Source organism: Lampetra fluviatilis, chromosome 39, assembly GCF_964198595.1.
Source record: "Lampetra fluviatilis chromosome 39, kcLamFluv1.1, whole genome shotgun sequence".
Taxonomy (NCBI): domain Eukaryota; kingdom Metazoa; phylum Chordata; class Hyperoartia; order Petromyzontiformes; family Petromyzontidae; genus Lampetra; species Lampetra fluviatilis.
The window spans coordinates 7,626,105-7,647,829 of record NC_136313.1 but is presented as its reverse complement, the minus strand read 5'-3'; the positions used below and the strand labels follow the sequence as shown (position 1 = coordinate 7,647,829).

General features: G+C 48.3%; 1 protein-coding gene across 3 annotated transcripts in view; it reads right to left on the bottom strand.

Annotated features, from left to right (window-relative positions):
• The window catches only part of DHX37 (DEAH-box helicase 37), a 126,570-nt gene that overhangs the window by 17,926 nt on the left and 86,919 nt on the right, over nucleotides 1-21,725 (bottom strand). For all 3 annotated transcript variants that reach the window (XM_078874604.1, XM_078874602.1, XM_078874603.1), the window contains 13 exons: nucleotides 20,988-21,163; nucleotides 19,476-19,585; nucleotides 17,543-17,993; nucleotides 17,200-17,348; nucleotides 15,211-15,300; nucleotides 14,610-14,706; nucleotides 13,295-13,408; nucleotides 12,905-13,006; nucleotides 7,000-7,222; nucleotides 4,665-4,723; nucleotides 3,215-3,359; nucleotides 2,199-2,275; nucleotides 1,540-1,772 (listed from right to left, as the gene is read on the bottom strand). In XM_078874604.1, coding sequence (XP_078730730.1) covers nucleotides 1,540-1,772; nucleotides 2,199-2,275; nucleotides 3,215-3,359; nucleotides 4,665-4,723; nucleotides 7,000-7,222; nucleotides 12,905-13,006; nucleotides 13,295-13,408; nucleotides 14,610-14,706; nucleotides 15,211-15,300; nucleotides 17,200-17,348; nucleotides 17,543-17,993; nucleotides 19,476-19,585; nucleotides 20,988-21,163 — 2,026 coding nt within the window. The remainder of the gene's footprint in view (nucleotides 1-1,539; nucleotides 1,773-2,198; nucleotides 2,276-3,214; nucleotides 3,360-4,664; nucleotides 4,724-6,999; nucleotides 7,223-12,904; nucleotides 13,007-13,294; nucleotides 13,409-14,609; nucleotides 14,707-15,210; nucleotides 15,301-17,199; nucleotides 17,349-17,542; nucleotides 17,994-19,475; nucleotides 19,586-20,987; nucleotides 21,164-21,725) is intronic.

Genomic DNA, 21,725 nt, shown 5'->3' with positions numbered 1-21,725 from the left:
ACATCGGAGCATTTAGGCTCGTCTGCAATTAGGCCTTCTAAATTAATCTCATCCAGCGGTATTGATTTAAACGATACAAACCATGGACTAGTTGTGACTTGTCCAAGTATCATCAACATCACATTCAGTCGAGTATAGGCCAGTGCTCTTCATTGCAAGACCCGCGGGCCACTGGCGGCCTTTAATGCGGCCCTGACGTGCGGCCCCCGACAATCCACAGATGTGAGCACACCCCCATCATCATCGTGCTGCTGCTGCTGTCAAACTCAGCAATAGTTTGAAATGTGTGGCGGCCCTCACACTGACGATGTCTTAATGGCAAAAGTGCCCCCCCCTCCCCTCTGAAAATTAGTGAAGAACACTGGTCAAGGCAAATTGTCCACGTGTACTTATACAGCCCGTACTTTAATCAATTTGCCTGTTGGATGAGCGCCTCTCCACTGACCATTGCGGTGAACCACAATGGTCAGTGGCGGGTTGTTGAAGGAGGGTCGCATGTCTTTGGCAGCGCAGATTAACAGATACTACGATGGATGTTGCTGTACCGCCCTCTGCTGGCTCCAACATAGCCACCCACGCAGCAGCAGTAGCAGCAGCCTCCAGCAAGGCGCCATAGACGTTGGCAACCGATCCAAACACGATCCATGCTCAACCCAGCTTGGCTCCCGAAATCGCAGGGTCACAGCGTGACATTGAATCTATCAATTGGCCCATCCCGTCGGCGAGTATTGTCCGGCGCGAACATGCGCTCACCCCGATCCCTCGTGGGCGCCTCTGCACGAGCAGCGTTTTGTGCTGCGCTGTCTGTGCAAATTGCACAATCTCACAATGCAGGGGAACCGCGGGCAAACCGGAAGGTAGCAGCCTGCGCTGCCAACACTTGCCAAAGCTCTGCAGTCCTCTACATTATGAACCCTTTCCCACTCCGAGACGTCTGCAAGATGCAGGGCGGGTCCCGTCCACCGCTGAATCTCGGAACGCTCGAGCGGTTCAGCGTTTAATTTGGAGAGGCGCAGCGCCGCTGTTTTTAAAAGACACCGCACTGTCCTCACCGCTGAGAAACTGTAGCGACACGACCGCAACTCTACGATGGCTGGCGCCAAAACTGTGGCACACGCCCTCCTGCACGGCCTCTTACTTCCAAATTCCGTTGGGAATGGACTCCGTTCCGATGAGGTAAACGTACGGGATCGGAAGAAAAAAAAAAACGATGACGTGCGCGATGACGTACACGAACGTCATCGCAACGGCAAAGGGTTAAGAAGTTGTCAAACAGCAAATCAGACGCTGCCTTCTCGACAGACCTGTTCTTCACCTGAGGACGGCTGCTTGCGTTGTGAGAATTATTTTATTGTGTTTTATTTTTATTATTTTATTACTTCCCTTCTACGTGACTTTACCGAAAGAACCAAGAAGATGAATCCCTGCAGTCACGACAGCTTTACATCGAAGGAAACCAACCGACGAGCGTTAACACGCGCGCAGGGCGGGGCGGGCGGGGCGGGCGGGGCAGGGCGGGGCGGGGCCGCCGTGCGTCACCTGTAGCAGTGGCCAGCCTGCGTGCGGCCCGCGCGTCCGGCCCGCTGGTTGGCCGAGGCCTGCGAGACCCAGGCGACGCGGAAGGAGCTGACGCCCGTGACGACGTCGTGGTGGCGGCGCTTGACGCGGCCCGTGTCGATGACGTAGCGCACGTCCGGCAGCGTCAGCGACGTCTCCGCGACGTTGGTGGCGACGACGCAGAGGCGGGAGCCGGCGGGTGGAGGGCAGAACACCTACGCGGTGATGGGGGGGGGGGCAACCGAATAAACATCATTATCATTATCATCAACAACAGCAGCAGCATCAGCATCATCACCAGCGTCCTGGATACTATGTGCATCAGTAGATAGTAGCAAGGGTTCTCCGATTAGCACCTGGCACCTCCGATTAGTATGGTTGGTAGACGTATGGCGCGAAAGAAGTTCAACATATGTACAACATACATCAGTGGCGCCATCATCGCCTTCAATTCTATACTTTATTTAGATTCATGGCCTCTCACGGGGGGGGGGGTGGGCAGGAGTCCGATGCTCGGCTTCGAAACGCGGTTTCGTTGACTTGCCGGTGTTGTCGTTATGGAGGGGGGGGAAGGTGGGGGGAGGGGCAGGGGAGGGAGTCGTTCAAAGCGAGTTTCTTGCTTCGTGCTGCGCTCCGCGTACCTTGGCCTGCTGCTCCGCCGACAGCAGCGAGTAGAGGGGCAGCACGTAGAGGGGCTCCGCGCAGCTGCGGCTCGGATCTGGAGAAACAAACGAACGGCGGCAGTCATCGCTGAGACGCGGTACGGCGGCAGCGCCTTCGCCACTCGTCGCAGTTCGAGAATAGCGGCCCGGTTAACGCCGCGGGCGTACGAACCGTAAAATACCACGGCGCTGTACCAAGCGTAAAATACTACGACACGCTGTCTGCTTGACAGCGAACTCCGTAAGGATCACGCGGCGTCATTCCAAGGAGAGAGAGGGCCATCGCGTGGCGGCGCCGCGGCCCGAATTATAAAAATAACGCCGCAAAATGTACTCAGTTGGGAAGACGCGCAGCAATGGTCACGAGCTGATGATCAACTTTGTCGCAAAGTCTTGCGAGTTGGTGAGGTTTCCCGGGTAAACAAGCGTGATGCTCACATTAATTACACACATGGCAGTCACGCCTGTCACTGCAAAGAAAGAGCTTGCAGTGACAAGATGTGACCATCGTCAACACCCTGGTCCCTTTTGATCGGAATGAGCCTTTAAATCAGAGGTTCCCAACCCCCGGGTCGCGGACCGCTACCGGTCCGTGGCCTGTTAGGAACCGGGCCGCACAGCAGCAGGAGGTGAGAGCGGTGAGTCCACGCGTGGCCCGCCCATTATTTTATTATTTACCACTTCCGTCCGCGCCTCTTTCCCGCACTGCGCACTTGTCTCAGTCACAGTGTTGGTGAGCCCACAAGCTGCTAGCCCCTAGTAGCCACGGTGAGTGAAAAAACAAACGTCGCTGGAGAGCTTCTTTGAAAGGGGGAAGACTCAATGATGACCCCCCCCCCCCCCCCCCCCGGTCCGTGAAAAAATTGTCTTCCACGAAACCGGTCCCTGGTGCCAAAAAGGTTGGGGACCGCTGCTTTAAATAATTAATCGATTACTCAAACTGCTGCAGCTTCTGACACACGAGAATTGTCAGTCGACCTCGAAGTCACTCTCACCTTGTTGAGCTATTTCATCATCCTCCGAGTACAAGTCCAAGTCATCTCCCTCCTCATCCCCCTCTTCCACCTCGTCTTCACCGTCGCTGTGATCTTCATTTTCCATAGGCAAGACGGAATACTGATCCAGGTCTATGCGTGGCAACTAAACACACACACACAGAAACACACAGATACCATGATTAAATTTCGATTTAAAGCTTTCGTGACTGCAGAGATTCATCTTCTTGGTTCTTTCGGTAAAGTCACGTAGAAGGGAAAAAAAAAACATAATAAAAGAATTCTCACAATTATTATTTTATTATATTTTATTCTAATTATTTTATTACTTCCCTTCTACGTGACTTTACCGAAAGAACCAAGAAGATGAATCCCATGATTAGTTTAATCATCCAACTTCCTTGTGAGGCGACCATCAGCCCAAGATCTGACTGCCCTGCCTCCCCGGTTCACCATTGGGAATGGAACGGAGGTCATCAACCTCGCAAGACATTTAATAGAGAATGCTCGTAAAATCCGGCAGGCTGTGATGCAGTAACGCAAAACATTTTTTTTTATACTATGAGACATCTCCTTTACCAGTGGCAAACTATAGTGATAGGTTTTTACCCTTTCAACTGGTACAAAAACTGACACCTTTATACAAGGCATCATGTTTGCAATAACCACAACACAAGCAGTCAGAATGCAAACAAAAAGAAACAACTCTGATGATGATAATGATATGCACTGTCCTTGAAGTAAAGGAGGTCTCAGTGTAAATGCTTACCCCGAGCTCTCAATACTCTGTTTTTGAGTTGTACGCCTTTTGGCGTCATCTGGTCCAACACCAATGGAGACTAGGCTCTAAGAAAAGCTGTCTCGGGTGTGGACCAATCAACTTCAAGGACAGTGCATATCATTATCATCATCAGAGTTGTTTCTTTTTGTTTGCATTTTCACTGCTTGTGTTGTGGTTATTGCAAACATGTACCAGTTGAAAGGTTAAAAACCTATCACTATATTTTTTTTATGTAAAAGGAAATATGTGCAAGTCCTAGTGAGATAGCAAATCTGGGGGCACAGCAGTGGCTGCTAGGGATGGCGTCATCACTGCCACTGCACCAGCCAATCGGCTGCGAGGAAGACAACCCGAGAAAACATGGCCACCGTGACATCATCGGTCTGTACGCTTCAGCTGGTCTGTGGTGAATATGCTCTTAACGTTTATTATAATTATTATTGTTGTTTTGAACACGATCATTGTATTTAATAGTTGTCAATAATAATGCTACTTTATTATTTATAGGTCTACGTCCTTCAACTTTAACAATCGGTGTAACAGTGGTCCCGGGTCCACCCTTAAAAGTTCTCTTAACTTCACAAAAATTAATTTGTCTAAACTCCCTCGTGGAATCAAAGTCGAGAACGGTTTTATCACAGTCGGATGTGCAGACGCGTTGGCACCCACCTTGACGGCGCTTCTGGATTTCTTGACGTTCACCTCCTCAGAAGCTTCTGGATCCTCCCCTGTAACGGTAAATGTGCGAGTGCGCCCATTCAGACCTCGAAAGCCTTCTCACTTCAGTCGATTAAGTCCAATACGTAACCCACGACAGACCAATTCATTACAAATTATTCGATGACGTTGCTGCTGCTGCTTTGACAGTCGTGCACAAGCACAATTAACAAGAAAACACATTTGCCAAAAACACTGTGTTGTGTGGCCTTACAAGAAAAAGAACAAGTGACATTTCTCGATTTAAAGCTTTCGTGACTGCAGGGATTCATCTTCTTGGTTCTTTCGGTAAAGTCACGTAGAATGGAAATAATAAAATAATAAAAACAATGAAACATTCAGACTCTGGTCTGTCGTCTCGACAGACCTGTTCTTCACCTGAGGACGGCTGCTTGCGTTGTGGCCGAAACGTCGTGAGAATTATTTTATTATGTTTTATTTTTATTATTTTATTATTTTACTTCTACGTGACTTTACCGAAAGAACCAAGAAGAGGTGACATTTTGGCAATGGTTCTTGTTTATGGCACGTAAATCGTGATTTATGAAGGAGATGTACGCAATGGTGTGTTGATGTTCTGACACGGGTGATGGTTCCACCAGTGTCTTCGGGGAATGTCAACAGAACCAGGAGGTGCAATGTTTGTGTCTCGAATTCGGTGTTTATTTCTGGACGTCTGCGTCGTTCCGAACTGTTCGCCAGCGTTCTTCTGGATCTGGCCGAGTTTCTAGGATTGGCAGCAGCACGATCCCAAAACGGTGATCGGGACTGGAGTTGGAAGCAATGGTACATTCTTGAGGTATTGCTTGATGCGTCGGTTGTCGTTAGCAAGAAAACGTGTAAACTCCCTTGCAGTTTGCGTGACGTCTCTGCGGAAATGATGATGGATCAGTTTAACACGTAGGCTTTCGCGACCAATATTGTTCATAATCAACGATTTTTGGGTTTAGATCGCGTTATTTATAAATGTGTCGTAACCCTCCACCACCCGACACGGCCAATCAGTAAAAAAAAAGTGTCACGTTGACAAAAGACAAATAGTTCACTGCTTTAGCCCACCGGTGTGTTGAAGCGTGAAACCACAACATTTACAATTTTAGTACGACGTTTCGCTGGTAATTGCATCCAGCATCATCGGGCAATTCGCCAGAATGGTGAGGCTCTGCTGTGTCTCCCGTTCTTATATAGAGCAGCAGCAGGGTGACGTCATCATTAACTCATTAACTCATCAGGTGCAAAGATTTGAGGGGGGGTTATTGTAATTATATACTTGATTAGTAATAAGGCTATTGTTACGATGCGAGTTGTAGATTAGTAATCATTTGGAATGTGTTCTATTGTGATTATGCTACATTAATAATCAGTTAGTGCTTGTTTCCCTTATAAGGAATTGTAATGCATCTTATTTAATAATACGCTTCCAGGCCGCACTAAGCCTGTAGCTGTCTGAGCGATTAAAGTTATTTCTGTTTCTCTCAATCTCAATGGATTCTCTAATTAGTCTTTGCCAGTAGTAACTAGTTTTACACAACACTTCAACGTTGTCAAAATCAATTGAGTGTCCCTGTTGGCAAGCATGTTCTGCCACTGCCGACAGTTGTGTTTGCGATAGTTTAATATTTCTCTGGTGTTCTTTTAGTCTTACACTAACGTTACGCCCTGTCTGTCCAATATAGCATCTGCCACATACACAATTAATCCGATATACACCTTCTGTTGATAATTTAGGTAATTCGTCTTTAGTGCACGTTACTAGTTGTTGAATATTGTGTACTGTACCAAATCTTACTGTAATGTTTTGCTTTTGCAAAACACGGGCTAATTTGTCAGTTACTCCTGAGATAAATGGTATTTTTATTGTTTTAATAATCTGATCGCTTTCAGCAGTGTTGCTTTGCGATCGTGATTTGGCATTTAGTGCTCTGTTAATTTGAGCATTGTTGTAGCCATTCTGTCTTAGTGCTTCTTTAACATGTTTAATCTCTCTCACTAGACTTTCATCATCTGACACTGTTTTAGCCCGATGTATGAGCGTCTTGATTAGAGAGGATTTATGATGATGGATAATGGGTGATGATGATGACGATGATGAAAAAAATTGTGATCGTTGTTGCTGCTGCTGTCACCCTCACAGGTCACTGCCACAGCCATCGATAAAAACGATGATGATGTAGTACGTTTGTTCAACTTCTGTACGTATGTTGAACTTCTTTTGCACCGTACGTAGCCAACCGTGCTAATCGAAGCTGCGGGGGAAGGAGCTTTCAATTCAGATGATGGCTGGTACCTGCTTGTGCGGCGGTCTGCGCGCCGGTCCGGCGTGGGAAGGCCGTGCGGAGGCGCCTGCACAGCGCCTGCACCTCCGCCTGGCCCGTGACGAACACGAGCACCCCGCCTGGCGGCAGCAGGCGGTGAATCTTGCTGACCTTGCGGAACGCCTCGCCCACGTAGTCGTCCGGCGGCGTGCGCTTGTTGAAGTGCACCGTCACCGGGAACTGCCGAGCGTCCACCTGCGTCGCGCGCGACGGGAGATCGACAGGGACACCAGGGACTCAACTAAAACTAAACTAAAAACTAGATATTTTTTTTTTTTTTTTTTTTTTTTTTTTTTTCTAGATTTGAAGCTTTCGTGACTGCAATGATTCATATTCTCAGATTTTTTCGGTAAAGTCACGTAGGTAAAAACATTAAAATTAATGAAAGTAAAATAAAACAAAACAAAATAAAATTCACGACGTTTCGGAGGCAACACAAGTCTCCGTCATCAGGTGGGACCGTCACAGCCGAATTAGCTGCATCAAGTGAAGCAATGATTCAAGATGTAATCCCTTATAAGCAAGTTGAAGGGAGGTGGAGAGGGGGGGGGAGCTTATCAGGCTGTGGTAGCCAATGAATGGAAACGTATCGGGAGGGAGGAGGAGCGGTGATCAAAGACTGCACGCAGTGCTCAACACAATGAATGGAGACGTGTCGGGACGGAGGGCGAGCGGCGATCAAAGACTGCACGCAGTGCTCAACACAATGAATGGAGACGCGCCGGGACGGAGGGCGAGCGGTGATCAAAGACATCACGTAGTGCTCAACACAATGAATGGAAACGTGGCGAGCGGTGATCAAAGAACAATGAAGAGATTACTGTTAAACACTGTGGATGTTAACACTCGGTGAAGTAAATTAAAATAGTGCCTGTCAGATAAGATGGTCCAAAAAGTGTAATTAAGTCTTTTTTGCGTGGTTAATAACATCTTTCCAGTGATTACTGAGTTTGTACCCATCATCACGGTTGAAATTATGTCTGTGTTTGTATATTTGTATGGCTTCGTGTACAAACCTTTGATGGTAGCCCGGAGGTTTGCAGAGAACCTTGGTCTCGGAAAAGACAATTTCATGAGAGCCCGCCGAGTTGTAGCAATGATCGGCAACGGCCGAAGAATCAGTTCTGCCGTGTTTCAGATCTGACTTGTGCTCACGGACACGATCAGCAACATGACGTTTTGTTTCTCCAATGTAGCAATCACCACAAATGCAACTCAATTTGTAGACTCCAGGATACTGTAAGTCAGGAACGACATCCTTCACAGATGGAATCAGATCACGGATCGAGACGCTGGCCTTCCTCAAGAGATGCCGCGATAACAAGGTAATACCCATCGCTTTCACACTCACATCCGCTGCTGTGTCCTCACCGAACTCCAAACAGATCTTATTTAAAGCTAGCCTATCACTAATCTCGGAGAGAATAAGGTTACTCCGATCTGAACTCGATAATTTAGACAAGACTCTCTTACAAACACATCTAATGTTAACACAAAAAATGTCACCTTCTGATTGGAACCACGTTGATAACATGACTTCTGCTTCTGCTGACTCAATGTCAGCCAAATGCAAAGCTAACCTGATTTCTAAATTCAACCTCCTATCTAAAAAGAAACCAGAGCCACACATCGCAAAGCTGGATGTTAACAAGACCGTGATTAATCAGAGTAACATTCCAATTTCTGACAATCTAAAAACGGTACTGGCCAAAGGACTAAATTTCGCCGTCACCCCTAAATATATACCAGTAGAGGATATGATTTCTCAGATTGATGTAGCCCTCAGAGGCATAGGACACATCCATGCGGATGTAGCAAGAGCTGAAATAGCTACTATTCTTAAGAATGCTACGAAACCCACTAGTAACATCAGCAAAAACGAACGCTCTGAACTCGCGAATTTAAAAAAGAGAGATGATATAGTCATCCTCTCGGCAGACAAGGGCAATGCCACGGTCATCATGGATAAAGATTCATACAACAACAAAATCCTGGACCTGCTTAATGATGGGAGTTACTCCAAAATTAAAAACGATCCCACTAAAAGCCTAACGACAAAAACCAACAGTATCATCACGAGTTCGACTTCCCTAATCGAACCAAGCAAACGTCCCTCTCTAAAACCATCGGCGGCAAGACCTCCCAGACTCTATGGTCTTCCCAAAATCCATAAAGAAGGCACCCCGCTACGACCCATCGTGTCGACGATAAACTCTCCGACGTACAAACTAGCCCGTTTTCTATCAGATACTCTGCTCCCCTTCACAGGCAAGACCTCTTCGGCAGTACTCAACTCAACCCAATTAGTCTCTATGGTTAAGGACATGGTGCTATCTTCTGATGACATCCTCGTCAGCTTTGATGTAGTATCTTTGTTTACCAAAGTCCCAGTACCGGACACCCTAACAATAATTGAGGACTTAGTCCAACATGGATTGAATTCTGATGTACCTGCGCTGGTTAGGCATTGCCTCACCAACACCTATTTTACCTGGAATGGCACCTTCTACAAACAGAATGAGGGTACCCCTATGGGCTCCCCCTTGTCACCAGTTATAGCCAACATGTTCATGGAAAAGTTTGAATCAGACGCCATCCAGACATCCACCCTGCGTCCTTCCCTGTGGAAGAGATATGTGGATGACACTTTCGTCATCTGGCCACATGGCCTCCCAGCATTGAACCACTTCTTGGACCACATCAATTCTAGACACCCATCTATCAGATTCACCATGGAAGTGGAGAAAGACGGTAAACTACCATTCTTGGATATTCTGTTTAAGAGGAGGCTTGACGGATCCTTGGGACATTCTGTCTACAGGAAAGCCACCCACACAAATTCCTACTTGAAACCGGATTCCCACCACCACCCATCTCAAAAGAATTCTCTCATCAAAACGCTATACCACAGAGCCCATGGCATTTCTGACCAACACCACCTGACTGATGAATTAAGACATGTACATCGGGCCCTCAGGATGAACGGATACTCTGACCGCACTATCCGCCAAGCTGTCTCTCCCACCACACAGAAACAACCACATGAAACTCTGACCAAAACTATCACGTTACCATACATAGCAGGCGTGACCAAAAAGATCTCCAAAATTCTAAACAAACATAAGATCCAAGTCCGATTCAGTACAGTGCATAAAATCCGTGATCTGATTCCATCTGTGAAGGATGTCGTTCCTGACTTACAGTATCCTGGAGTCTACAAATTGAGTTGCATTTGTGGTGATTGCTACATTGGAGAAACAAAACGTCATGTTGCTGATCGTGTCCGTGAGCACAAGTCAGATCTGAAACACGGCAGAACTGATTCTTCGGCCGTTGCCGATCATTGCTACAACTCGGCGGGCTCTCATGAAATTGTCTTTTCCGAGACCAAGGTTCTCTGCAAACCTCCGGGCTACCATCAAAGGTTTGTACACGAAGCCATACAAATATACAAACACAGACATAATTTCAACCGTGATGATGGGTACAAACTCAGTAATCACTGGAAAGATGTTATTAACCACGCAAAAAAGACTTAATTACACTTTTTGGACCATCTTATCTGACAGGCACTATTTTAATTTACTTCACCGAGTGTTAACATCCACAGTGTTTAACAGTAATCTCTTCATTGTTCTTTGATCACCGCTCGCCACGTTTCCATTCATTGTGTTGAGCACTACGTGATGTCTTTGATCACCGCTCGCCCTCCGTCCCGGCGCGTCTCCATTCATTGTGTTGAGCACTGCGTGCAGTCTTTGATCGCCGCTCGCCCTCCGTCCCGACACGTCTCCATTCATTGTGTTGAGCACTGCGTGCAGTCTTTGATCACCGCTCCTCCTCCCTCCCGATACGTTTCCATTCATTGGCTACCACAGCCTGATAAGCTCCCCCCCCCTCTCCACCTCCCTTCAACTTGCTTATAAGGGATTACATCTTGAATCATTGCTTCACTTGATGCAGCTAATTCGGCTGTGACGGTCCCACCTGATGACGGAGACTTGTGTTGCCTCCGAAACGTCGTGAATTTTATTTTGTTTTGTTTTATTTTACTTTCATTAATTTTAATGTTTTTACCTACGTGACTTTACCGAAAAAATCTGAGAAATAGATATTTTTTAACACGTAGTAGGCTTTCGCGACCAATATTATTCATGATAAAGGTTTTCGGGTTAGATCGCGTTATTTATAAATGTGTCGTAACCCTCCACAACCCGACACGGCCAATCAGTAAAAAATGTGTCACGTTGACAAAAGACAAAATGGTTCACTACTTTAGCCCACCGAAGAGTGAATCCACAACATTTACTATTTTGAGTACTGTGACGTTTCGCTGGTAAGTACACATCCAGCATCATCGGGAAATTTTCCAGAATGGTGAAGCCCTCCACCTGCTCCCGGTCTTAAATAGAGCAGCAGCAGGGTGACGTCACCATTAACCCAATCAGGTGCAGAGATCAGAGGCGGAGAGGTGGGTAGGTTATTGTAATTATATAATAGATTAGTCATCAAATTTTGATCTAAAGCTTTCGTGACTGCAGGGATTCATATTCATGGTTCTTTCGGTAAAGTCACGTAGAAGGGAAATAATAAAAGTATAAAAACAAAAACCTTTTTATTTTATTATTTCCCTTCGACTTGACTTTAGCGAAAGAACCAAGAATATATATTAGTAATCAGTTAATTGTTCTGATTAGTAATCAGTTGTTGATGGTACTGTCCAATATAGCATCTGCCACATCAGCCATTAATCCGATATACACCTTCTGTTGATAATTTAGGTAATTCGTCTTTAGTACAAGATACTAGCTTTTGAATTTTGTGTACTGTACCAAATCTTACTTTAATGTTTTGCTTTTGCAAAACACGATCTAAATTGTCAGTTACTGCTGAGAGATTGTATTTTAATTGTTTTAATAATCATCACTTTCAGCAGTGTTGCTTTGCGATCGAGTTAGATACCTCAAGTAAGGCCCACTGAGGTATGCAACTCGTTTTCAAGAAGCGACATCGCCACAAATGATAGCTCAACAAAGTGACTTATCCCGTGGACATTTACAGCAGCCAAAAATACTCCGCTTCTAAATGTGGAGGGAAAAACCAGAGGACCCGGAGAAAAATGTATACGACCACGGGGGGAGGAGAGACATGCACACTCCAAATATGCAGCAGGCGTCAGGGTCGGGATCAAACCCACGACCTCCTGTATACCAGGCGAGGTAGTTAACATTTCCTAGCCACCGTGGCACCCTTACACAAGCATAAGGGCGAGACCAGTTGCAGACACGCACCTACCCTACTTTTATTTCCACTGGTGTATCCGAGCCGTGCCAACGCCGGGGGGGGGGGGGGGGGCATCACGGTACGGTTGATTTTCCCACTGGCTATATTTGGCGAGCTGAGCCAGAAGTGAACCGTGATTCCTCTGGCCTCGCAAGGCCTCCACAAGTCTGTCTCGAGCCCTGCGAGGAGGCGAGCACCGGGACCGCGAGCTCGTGGTACATCTCAGTTTTTCGCGGCGATATCAACGATCTGGGGCTTCTGGAAGCCGCGCTGAGTTGGCTTAGCACGGGTCCTGGCGGCGCTCAATTAGAGGGAGCTTTTGAGGGTCTTTGGCCTACTCATCCAAACCGACAGGGAGACGGTGCGGATTTTGAACAAAAAAAACTTGCTTTGTTTCAACTGCCACGCAGGGGCGAACGAATCGGACCGTTGGCGTCTGTGTTGCAAGTTCAACGTGCTTGGCATTACGCCACTGCAGCGTCACCCGTGTAATTAGAAGTTACCTATAATTTGAAGTTGTTAGGAAGACTTAGGTGGCCCATGCCGTAAGTGCACTGAAGTTGGTGTGAGGATTGAAGGGGGGGGGGGGGTCACCTTAATCACGGGTGGAGGGGAGGGGAAGAGACGCAGGTTATCCGTGAAGTCCTCAACGCGAAGGGTGGCCGACATGATGACCAGCTTGAGAGGGGAGCCTCGCTGAAACGCAAACCACGCACACGCTGGCTGCTCACACGGCACTACACGCACGGCACTACACGCACGGCATCACGCGCACGACACCACGCGCACGACACCACGCACGGCATCGCACGCACATGTGGCACCACACCACGCGCATAAACACAGCGCCACAACATACACGGCAGCCCACGCAGTAGTGTACACTTACAACACGGACATCGCACGTGCTGCTGCGCCATTTAGCGCAGCACCACTTGAAAAATCCCCCGCCCCACCCCCGCCCCCACCCCGCGCGGCGATCACCTTGTGGCGCAGGGGCACGATGCGCGACAGCAGCCCGATGAGCACGTCTGTGTGCACGCTGCGCTCGTGGGCCTCGTCGATGATCAGCGCGCTGTAGCGCGACAGCACAAAGTCCTGGCCACGCACAGCCCGCGTCACGCAAACACAACAAAGACAAACACTCCCCCACCCCCGCCACCGCGTAATAATAACAACAATACTTTCATTTTATATAGCGTCAGTCATGCCGACAACATCCCACAACGCTGCACATTAATTATATATGAGGACCAAAATGCATAGACACGCGGTTGGCTATGCATGGCGCGAAAGAAGCCCAACGACTACCAAGCAAAATATTTTAAAAAATGGCATCAAAACAAAAAGCGCAAACAACAAGAAAGTTATCAAAACAAATAAACTAGTCCACGAGGTCACGTCCCAGCCATAGCAGACTTTTGGGACAAGTGGTGTTCGCGAGTAGCACCTATGGAGGCCAGCACGGCACGCAGAAGGTGGGGAGCCAACACGACGGCCGACCGCCTTTGTCTCCCCAGTGGTGATATTTTTACACACCGCCACCAGGTACTCATTTGGGGCCGAGTCAACCTAGGGGATGCCCGGGACCGGTACAGTTAATCGTCACCAAATTCGGGTCGCTGGGTTTGTAGGGCGGCACGCTGCAACAGCTCGAACCTCGTCACATTTGTAACGTTTCAGTTTCATTTATTAGGTGTAGCCCTGTGAGCCATGCGGCTCTTGACTCGGGTGCAACCGCAACAAAACAAAAACATGAACAAGAAAACATCTTAAAGCGACTACACGCAACAGAAAAAAACGTGCGGCGCATTACAACGCTGACACGATCAGCGGGCTGGGTGTGAGCTGGGATTCTTAATGAAGGAGGAGAATCGCTGCTTTTGAAATGAAAGCCTTCTGGTAAAAATCCCAATTTGTAAAGCTGTTTTATGAAGAGCGAGGAAAAGCGGAAGAAATTCCGAGAAAGAAGAGGCACAGAAACAGGACCTAGGCTAGCGAGTCAGGTCAAGCACAGAAAGTCGCGATCATCCGGGTCGGTAAGCGGGATGAACGGTGACCGGCTGTGAAGGACGGTGATGGGGGAAAAGCCCAGGCAGGTGCCAGGGGAAGACGACCACGTGAGATGACGTCATACGGTACACGGGAAGTCGGGAGATGACGTCACGCGTAACGATGTCATCGCGAGGCACGCAAACACACAGAGCTAAGGCATTGTCACTTTCAGTATGGGTTGGAAGGTATTTCAGTCACACACACACACACATGTATTTATAGATACGCGTACACCCAGACGTACCTTCTGTACTTCCCGTAGTAAGACACCGTCTGTCATGAATTTAATTTTGGTTTCGGGCGTCACGTTCCCATCGTAGCGCACTTGGTAAGACACAATCCTGCACGGACAAAAACAAAAATCCCTCACTTTAGTTTCACGAGCGATCGGGAAACTGCCTCCAGAGAATATTCCTACGTCTGAGGGTGCTGTCGTAACGTACAAAACTCCGTCTTCACGGCGAGCCACGGTGGAGAGATAACTACCTCGCCTGGTATGCAGGAGGTCGTGGGTTCAATCCTGACCCCAACACCTGTACATGTGGAATTTGCGTGTTCTCTCCCTTGGTGGCGTGGATTTTTCTCTGGGTCCTCCGGTTTTTCCCTCCACATTTAGAAACATGCCTTTAGAGCATTTGGCTGCTATACATTTCCACACAAGCAATCATTTGTGGCCCCAGCAATACAGCTCAGTGGGCCTTACCTGCTAATATAAAAGCTAGTTTAGTTTTTGGCTTTAGAGTACAAACTCTTACTTCTCAAGCCGACGAACGGGTGCGTTGTTGTGCGTCTCGCAGACGCAAGTGAGAGACGGATATACGTCGGCGGCGGAGTCAACGTCTCACCTGCTTGGCAGATTCATCTCGTGAGCAACGCGGTGAGACAGCGACACAGCGGCGACACGGCGAGGCTCCGTCACACCGATCAGCCCCGTCCTGCCAGCGGCGCGCACACACAGACAATAAGACACGTTCATTCAACTGGAGGAATCCGATGAGCTAAGAAGCTCTTTATTTTTTTTTACAGAAGTCCTGAGTCACGAGCGTCCGCAGCTCAGAGGTCGCAAACGGGTTTTGATTCCTTACCCGTACCCGGCCGCACCAGGGTCGCAAATGGGTACCCGTACCCGTATCCGGCCGGGTACGGGTACCCGTTCCCTACCCGTACCCTACCCGAAATGAGTGACAAACGGTGACTCACCAGTGACTCACGGCCTACCCGTACCCGTACCCGGCCGCACCAGGGTCGCAAACGGCTACCCGTACATGGCCGGGTACGGGTAGCCGGGTATCGGGTAGAGTACGGATATCGGGTACCCGGTTGCGACCTCTGCCGCAGCTGCCCGGCGAGGCGGAGGCTCAGGGGTCAAAGTGCAGAGCCGGTACCGCTAAGACCCTCGGTTTAAAGCCGGGCTTCAGCTGCCCCGTGCTTTTATTTTATTCGTGAAAATATTTCCCCCTGGAAAATTCCTTCGGATGGAAGGTCTCGTTTGCGAGGGTGGCCAGGGCGCCTGAACGACGTACAGATTGTGAATACGTGCTGCCACGTACACACTCACGCTCGTCAAACGAGTACCAGCGAGTTGATGGACTCAGCCCCAGCTACCAATAACTGCGCATATAAACCACCGCATTTGGGTTTTTTTCTGAATTTGACGAAATTATGGCTGAGAATTAAAATACAAATAAGAATTGGTTTGAATGTCACGTGGGCTGTTGTGTCAAAATAAAAAGGCCACGTGAAAAAGTATTCCAAAGAGATTCCTCATCTCACCGCGCCAATCGATTCAGATTAGTCGCTGGGCATGCCCAGACATGTAATGTGTTACTTACTGTTAGTAGCTCAGCTTATTGGAGAGTATATTTAGTATACTGATGACACTATGTAGTTTATACTTTAGTTTTTTACGTGGTGGTTTAGTTACTGCAGCTACATACTATTAACATTCCTTCCCTTTATTAATGCTACCCCTATCCCCTCCCTTTGATGCTGCTAATCCTGCATAATATGACTTTGAAACCCCCCGCCCACCTCCTACGCATTTCACAAGTAGTACTAATCCCATATCTGCATTTCCCATAAATATGATAAATTCCTCTTCATATGCAAATTATTTTGTCAAGGCGCTCTTCCCCCTCCAACCCAGCTTAAATATACGCTCCAAGCCTGGGGTGTTTCATTCAGACGCTGTCTTCCCAACAGACCTGTTCTTCACCTGAGGACGGCTGCTTGCGTTGTGGCCGAAACGTCGTGAGAATTATTTTATTATGTTTTATTTTTATTATTTTATTATTTCCCTTCTACGTGACTTTATCGAAAGAACCAAGAAGATCATAAAAAAAACGTGAACACACCTGCACAGACTGTTGGGGAAAGTGCTGTTAGTGAGCACCTATGAGTACCTACAGCACACGAGGGGTTTTGGTGGCCAGCACCACTCCCAGCTACCTTTGTTTCCCCAATGCTATTTGCACATCGTAGCAGGTACTCATTTAAGGCCAAGTTGACCTAGGAGAGGCCCAGGACCGGTTTAAATATTAGTTACCATGAGCGGGAATCAAACTCAGGTCGCCAGGTTGGTATCGCAGTGCACTAACCGCTGCACTACCGCTCCCAACCACACTCCACGCAAAGATCCCCCCTATAGCTTTAGCACACTGTTGGGGCAAGTGCTGCTAGCGAGCACCTATGAAGGCCGGCACGGCACTAGGAACTCATCTGAGGCCGAGTCGACCTAGGGGAGGCTCAGGACAGATTCAGACAATCGTCACCGGTGTTGGCCGTGCGCGCAGCGCAGAGCGCACACGCACAGCGCACAGCGCACACGCACTCACCTCGCGTATCCGGCCTCGTACAGGAACTGAGGCAGCTGCGTGCTCTTGCCACTGCCCGTTTCTCCACACACCACAGTCACCGGACTTTCTCCTATTGCCTCCATGATGGCCTGCTCCTCTCCCAGGATCGGCAACGCCAGCCGTGCCTCCTGAAAGTCGGAACAAGATCACCAAGGTAAACCCAAGAGACGGTCGCGCAAGACAGTGATGCGGCATTGGTAGAAGACACGCAAACTCAGAAGTGATTTGCAGCATGTCGGACACCTTCCGCAACTGGACGGGCCCTTCCCCAAATCGGTTTCGGCTTCGTGGCATCTTAATGGTAACACCTTGAACTGCTCACCTGCACCTTGGCCCGGCGGTTCACGTGAACAAACACGGCAGCTTGTTTGGGGAGTCCACACGGCAGCCCAGCTCCCGCACCGCCACTCTCCGCACCGGATTTTCCCTCTGCCGCCTTCGTGAGCTCGGGGGCCTTCTTCCCCGGCTCAATGGAGGTTGCAGGTTTCCCGTCCGCCGTGCCGTCTGCGCGCGGCTCGCCCATCGCCTCGCCCATCGCCGTGCCCTCCTCCTTAGAACCAGGCCGCTGTGCGACGTCGCTCTCATTGTCCGACGCGGAGCTGACGTCCGACTCCTCCGAGGTCGTGTCCGTCTGGGCAACCTTGCCCTCCTCGCCGTCTTCGTTGTCGCTGTCGTCGTCGTCGTCGCCGCACTTGCGCTTCCTCTTGCCGACCCCGCCTTTAATCGCATTTAATTTGGACGCCGGCAAGTCCCCGTCAGCAGCCTCGTTGTGCCTGGGGGAAGGAACAAATCGTCCCACGGAGGGTTGTAAACTCCGACTGATACTCATCACCACCACCTTATGAAGAGAAGCGGTGAATGTCGTGGTTAGCCCGTCACAGACGTTACAGCACGGGAGGTGCTGCACATCCCGCACTGGTGTTATATTAGACCTCGCAAACACTCAGCAGCGAGTGGTAACCATCACCGCACAACCTACACTAAGCTGAGGTTTCGCCGAGATATTCCATGCAGCCAAAATCAAATAACTGCACGAGCCTTCAAATTGTTATTGGGGGGCGCTGTGCATGTGCCAGTGCCACCCTGGCGGGCACCCCCCAACGAAAGCTGCATTTCAAAAAGAGTTTTATATTTCTTCTTGGTTCTTTCGGTAATGTCACGTAGAAGGGAAGTAATAAAATAATAAAAATAAAACATAATAAAATAATTCTCACGACGTTTCGGCCACAACGCAATCTGAATCCATTCAGACGCTGTCTCCCCGACAGACCTGTTCTTCACCTGAGGACGGCTGCTTGCGTTGTGGCCGAAACGTCGTGAGAATTATTTTATTATATTTCATTTTTATTCTTTTATTATTTCCCTTCTACGCGACTTTACCGAAAGAACCAAGAAGATGAATCCCTGCAGTCACGAAAGCTTTAAATCGAAGCTTTATACTTTCTCACCAAATTGATCCCAATTTTGCTAATTGGCATCACGTCCAGAGACAAAACATCCACTCGGATCTCTCAGATCGTGGTGTGGACCTCCGTGTTAAAGGACGGCCCGCGGAAGTAGATCTCACAGGGCTACCTCTGAGATCCCTTCAAGCGACCTTGAGAGGATGGCGATCGTAGATCCTTTCAAGTGACCGCTGTTCCACACAAATAGCGGCAGCACTTTCCCACCTCCCCTGCCACTGACATTTATGCTCATCGCGTGATAATCGAAGCCGACATTTTAATTATGATAGGCATTTTACCTATTTAAGTGCAGGACCGAATTTTATGTGATGTTTTCCTTTGCAATCATTGGTGACCAGGCTACACATTTCCACATAACCCACTTCGTTGAGCTTTCATGTGTCACCGGGTCACTTCTGTAAAAGAAGCTCATAGCTTAGCGGGGCTTTACCTGGTAAAATAAAATTAACATTTAATTTGTTTCCTTTTTAAGTGATTTGTTTACCTTTCCTCGACTCTGCACTCCGACCGTGTTTGGTATTGTTTGGTGTTGTTATAACATTCGTACCTGCCCCTACTGCACACCTGTGAAAAAGAGCTTAATAACTCATCACATTCCTGCAGTGTAAACGATGTTCCGCTTCTGATCAACTCGCTACACTTGAGAACCCGATTTCATCACAGGCGGCTGCTTGGGTTTGAACCCAGGATCTCCGCATTGCGGGATCAGCACTCTGACCTCTTGACCACGAGGCCACCTTGAGAAAGCTGCATCGTAAAAATTGCCTGACATGATGCGCTCAATCTCACCTGTGCTGGTGTGCAGGGATATGTGATCCAATCTGCGACGTTGACTGCAGCTGCCTCATTACATCCTGCGTGGCCTGGCACTCGGCCAGTCGCTCCAACAGCTCCGACCTCTGGACAGCAAATACAGCAACAAGAACACCAGACGCTTGTGTGACTCATCGCATCTTTGGCGCAGGGAAAGCAGAGCGTGTATTCTCATCGTCGCCACCACATCTGCATGCGGTAGATCTGGAGACGCTCTGCGGCAGGGGCACCCCTGCGGCAGCTGTCCCTTCGTGGTAGAAGGTGAACGCGACACCAGCCAGCAAGCGGACATTACATTTGGGGAGTGTTGTTGCGATGTGGATTTCCCAATGAAGAAAAGTGCGAGTAACTGTTAACGTGATAATTGTTTTTTTACCCATCTATCTGGCAACAAAACTGACACCTTTTTACAAGGAGTCATGTTTGCATAGACCGCAATACCTGCAGTCATAATACAAGTCATAATACAAACAAAAGAACATAACTCTGATAATGTGCACTGTCCTTGAAGTTGATTGGTCAACTTCAAGGACAGTTTTGGCGTCATCTGGTCCAACCCATGTGAGACTAGGCTCTAAGGAAAGCTGTCTCGGGTGTGGACCAATCAACTTCAAGGGCAGTGCACATTATCAGAGTTATGTTCTTTTGTTTGTATTATGACTGCAGGTATTGCGGTCTATTCAAACATGACTCCTTGTAAAAAGGTGTCAGTTTTGTTGCCAGATAGAAGGGTAAAAAAACAATTATCATATTTTTACTGGCAAATGAGGTTCTCATAGTGTAACTGTTAACGTTTTAACTATGATAGCGGCACATAACGGCCTTCTCTTTTTTCGAATGACATCACGGGATCTCTATTACCTTCTGTGAAACAGATGGCACAAATTTAATTGTTAATACACCAGCAGTATTCACCAGGACTGCCGCTCGGTTCGAACCGGGAACACGCTACCGCTTGACCACGTCATTCTCGCTGCCCAGGATTAAATATATGTTGGTGCAGTGCCTACTGTGATGTCATGAGTCCTCTAATTACAATCCTCATTGCAAAAAAGCAAGCGTGTACTGCGGAAGAGAACGACCAAAAATGTTTTAACTGAAAGCAGATTAAAATCCCGTGACAGATTTGCGTGGAATGGAGTCTATTCTTAGTCTTAAGCCTCACCTTACCATATTAATAAAAAGTGTGCCGTACTTGGCCTTTCCCCCCTCTCCAACCATTATATATACGGAGTGGTAGCTCTTGTAATCTCTCATTTACTTGATACAGCTGTCGTGGCTGTGACGGTTCCACCTGAAGACGGAAGCTTGTGTTGCCTCCGAAACGTCGTGATTTTTATTTTATTTTACTTTTATTAATTTTAATGTTTTTACCTACGTGACTTTACCGAAAAAACCTAAGAATATGAATCCTTGCAGTCACGAAAGCTTCAAATCTAGAAAGATTTACGTGGCTTGACGAGTCAAAGCCAAGCATGACGGAAGCACCTGAAGTTTCTTCTGCTTCTGTTCGAGAACTTTCTCAAGGAGTTTCCGCTGCTTGCGGCTGAGTGGGCGCTTGGGGCGGCCACGCGGCAGCTGAGGAGCAACGCGAGGAACCGCCGGGGCTGCTGGGAGAACCAGCGGATTGCTGCTGTCCACTCCCTTCTGTCGCAGGACATCGCCTGTAACACATCGCACGCACACGTCGCCTGTAACAGATCGCCTGTAACACATCGCACACACGCCACCTGCAATGAATCGCCTGTAACGGATCGCCCATAACGCATCACCTGTAACGTACCACGTGTAACACATCGCCTGTAACACATCACACACACATGTCGCCTGTAACGGATTGCCCATAACGCATCGCCTGTAACGGACCGCGTGTAACACATCGCCTGTAACACATCACACACACGTCGCCTGTAACGGACCGCTCACACAAGGCAGCCACTCGCATCAACTGGAAACCTGGTTGCAGCACGGTGAGGCAGCAGGCCTCTTAGGCAGGCGGAGACTCGCGATCAAATACGAGGATAACAACTGAAGGGGTCAAACACACTTGGCTCAGGACGAAAACATTCGGAGAAAACAAAACCGCATCGGCAACTGTGTAAAATACAAACCAGAGATAACACACAACGATTTGTTTATTACTAAAACGGGTCATGCAATGAGCGAGTCGTATACAAAAAAAGATGTAAATGACAAATTTTGTATCAATGTCTCTCATGTGTACAT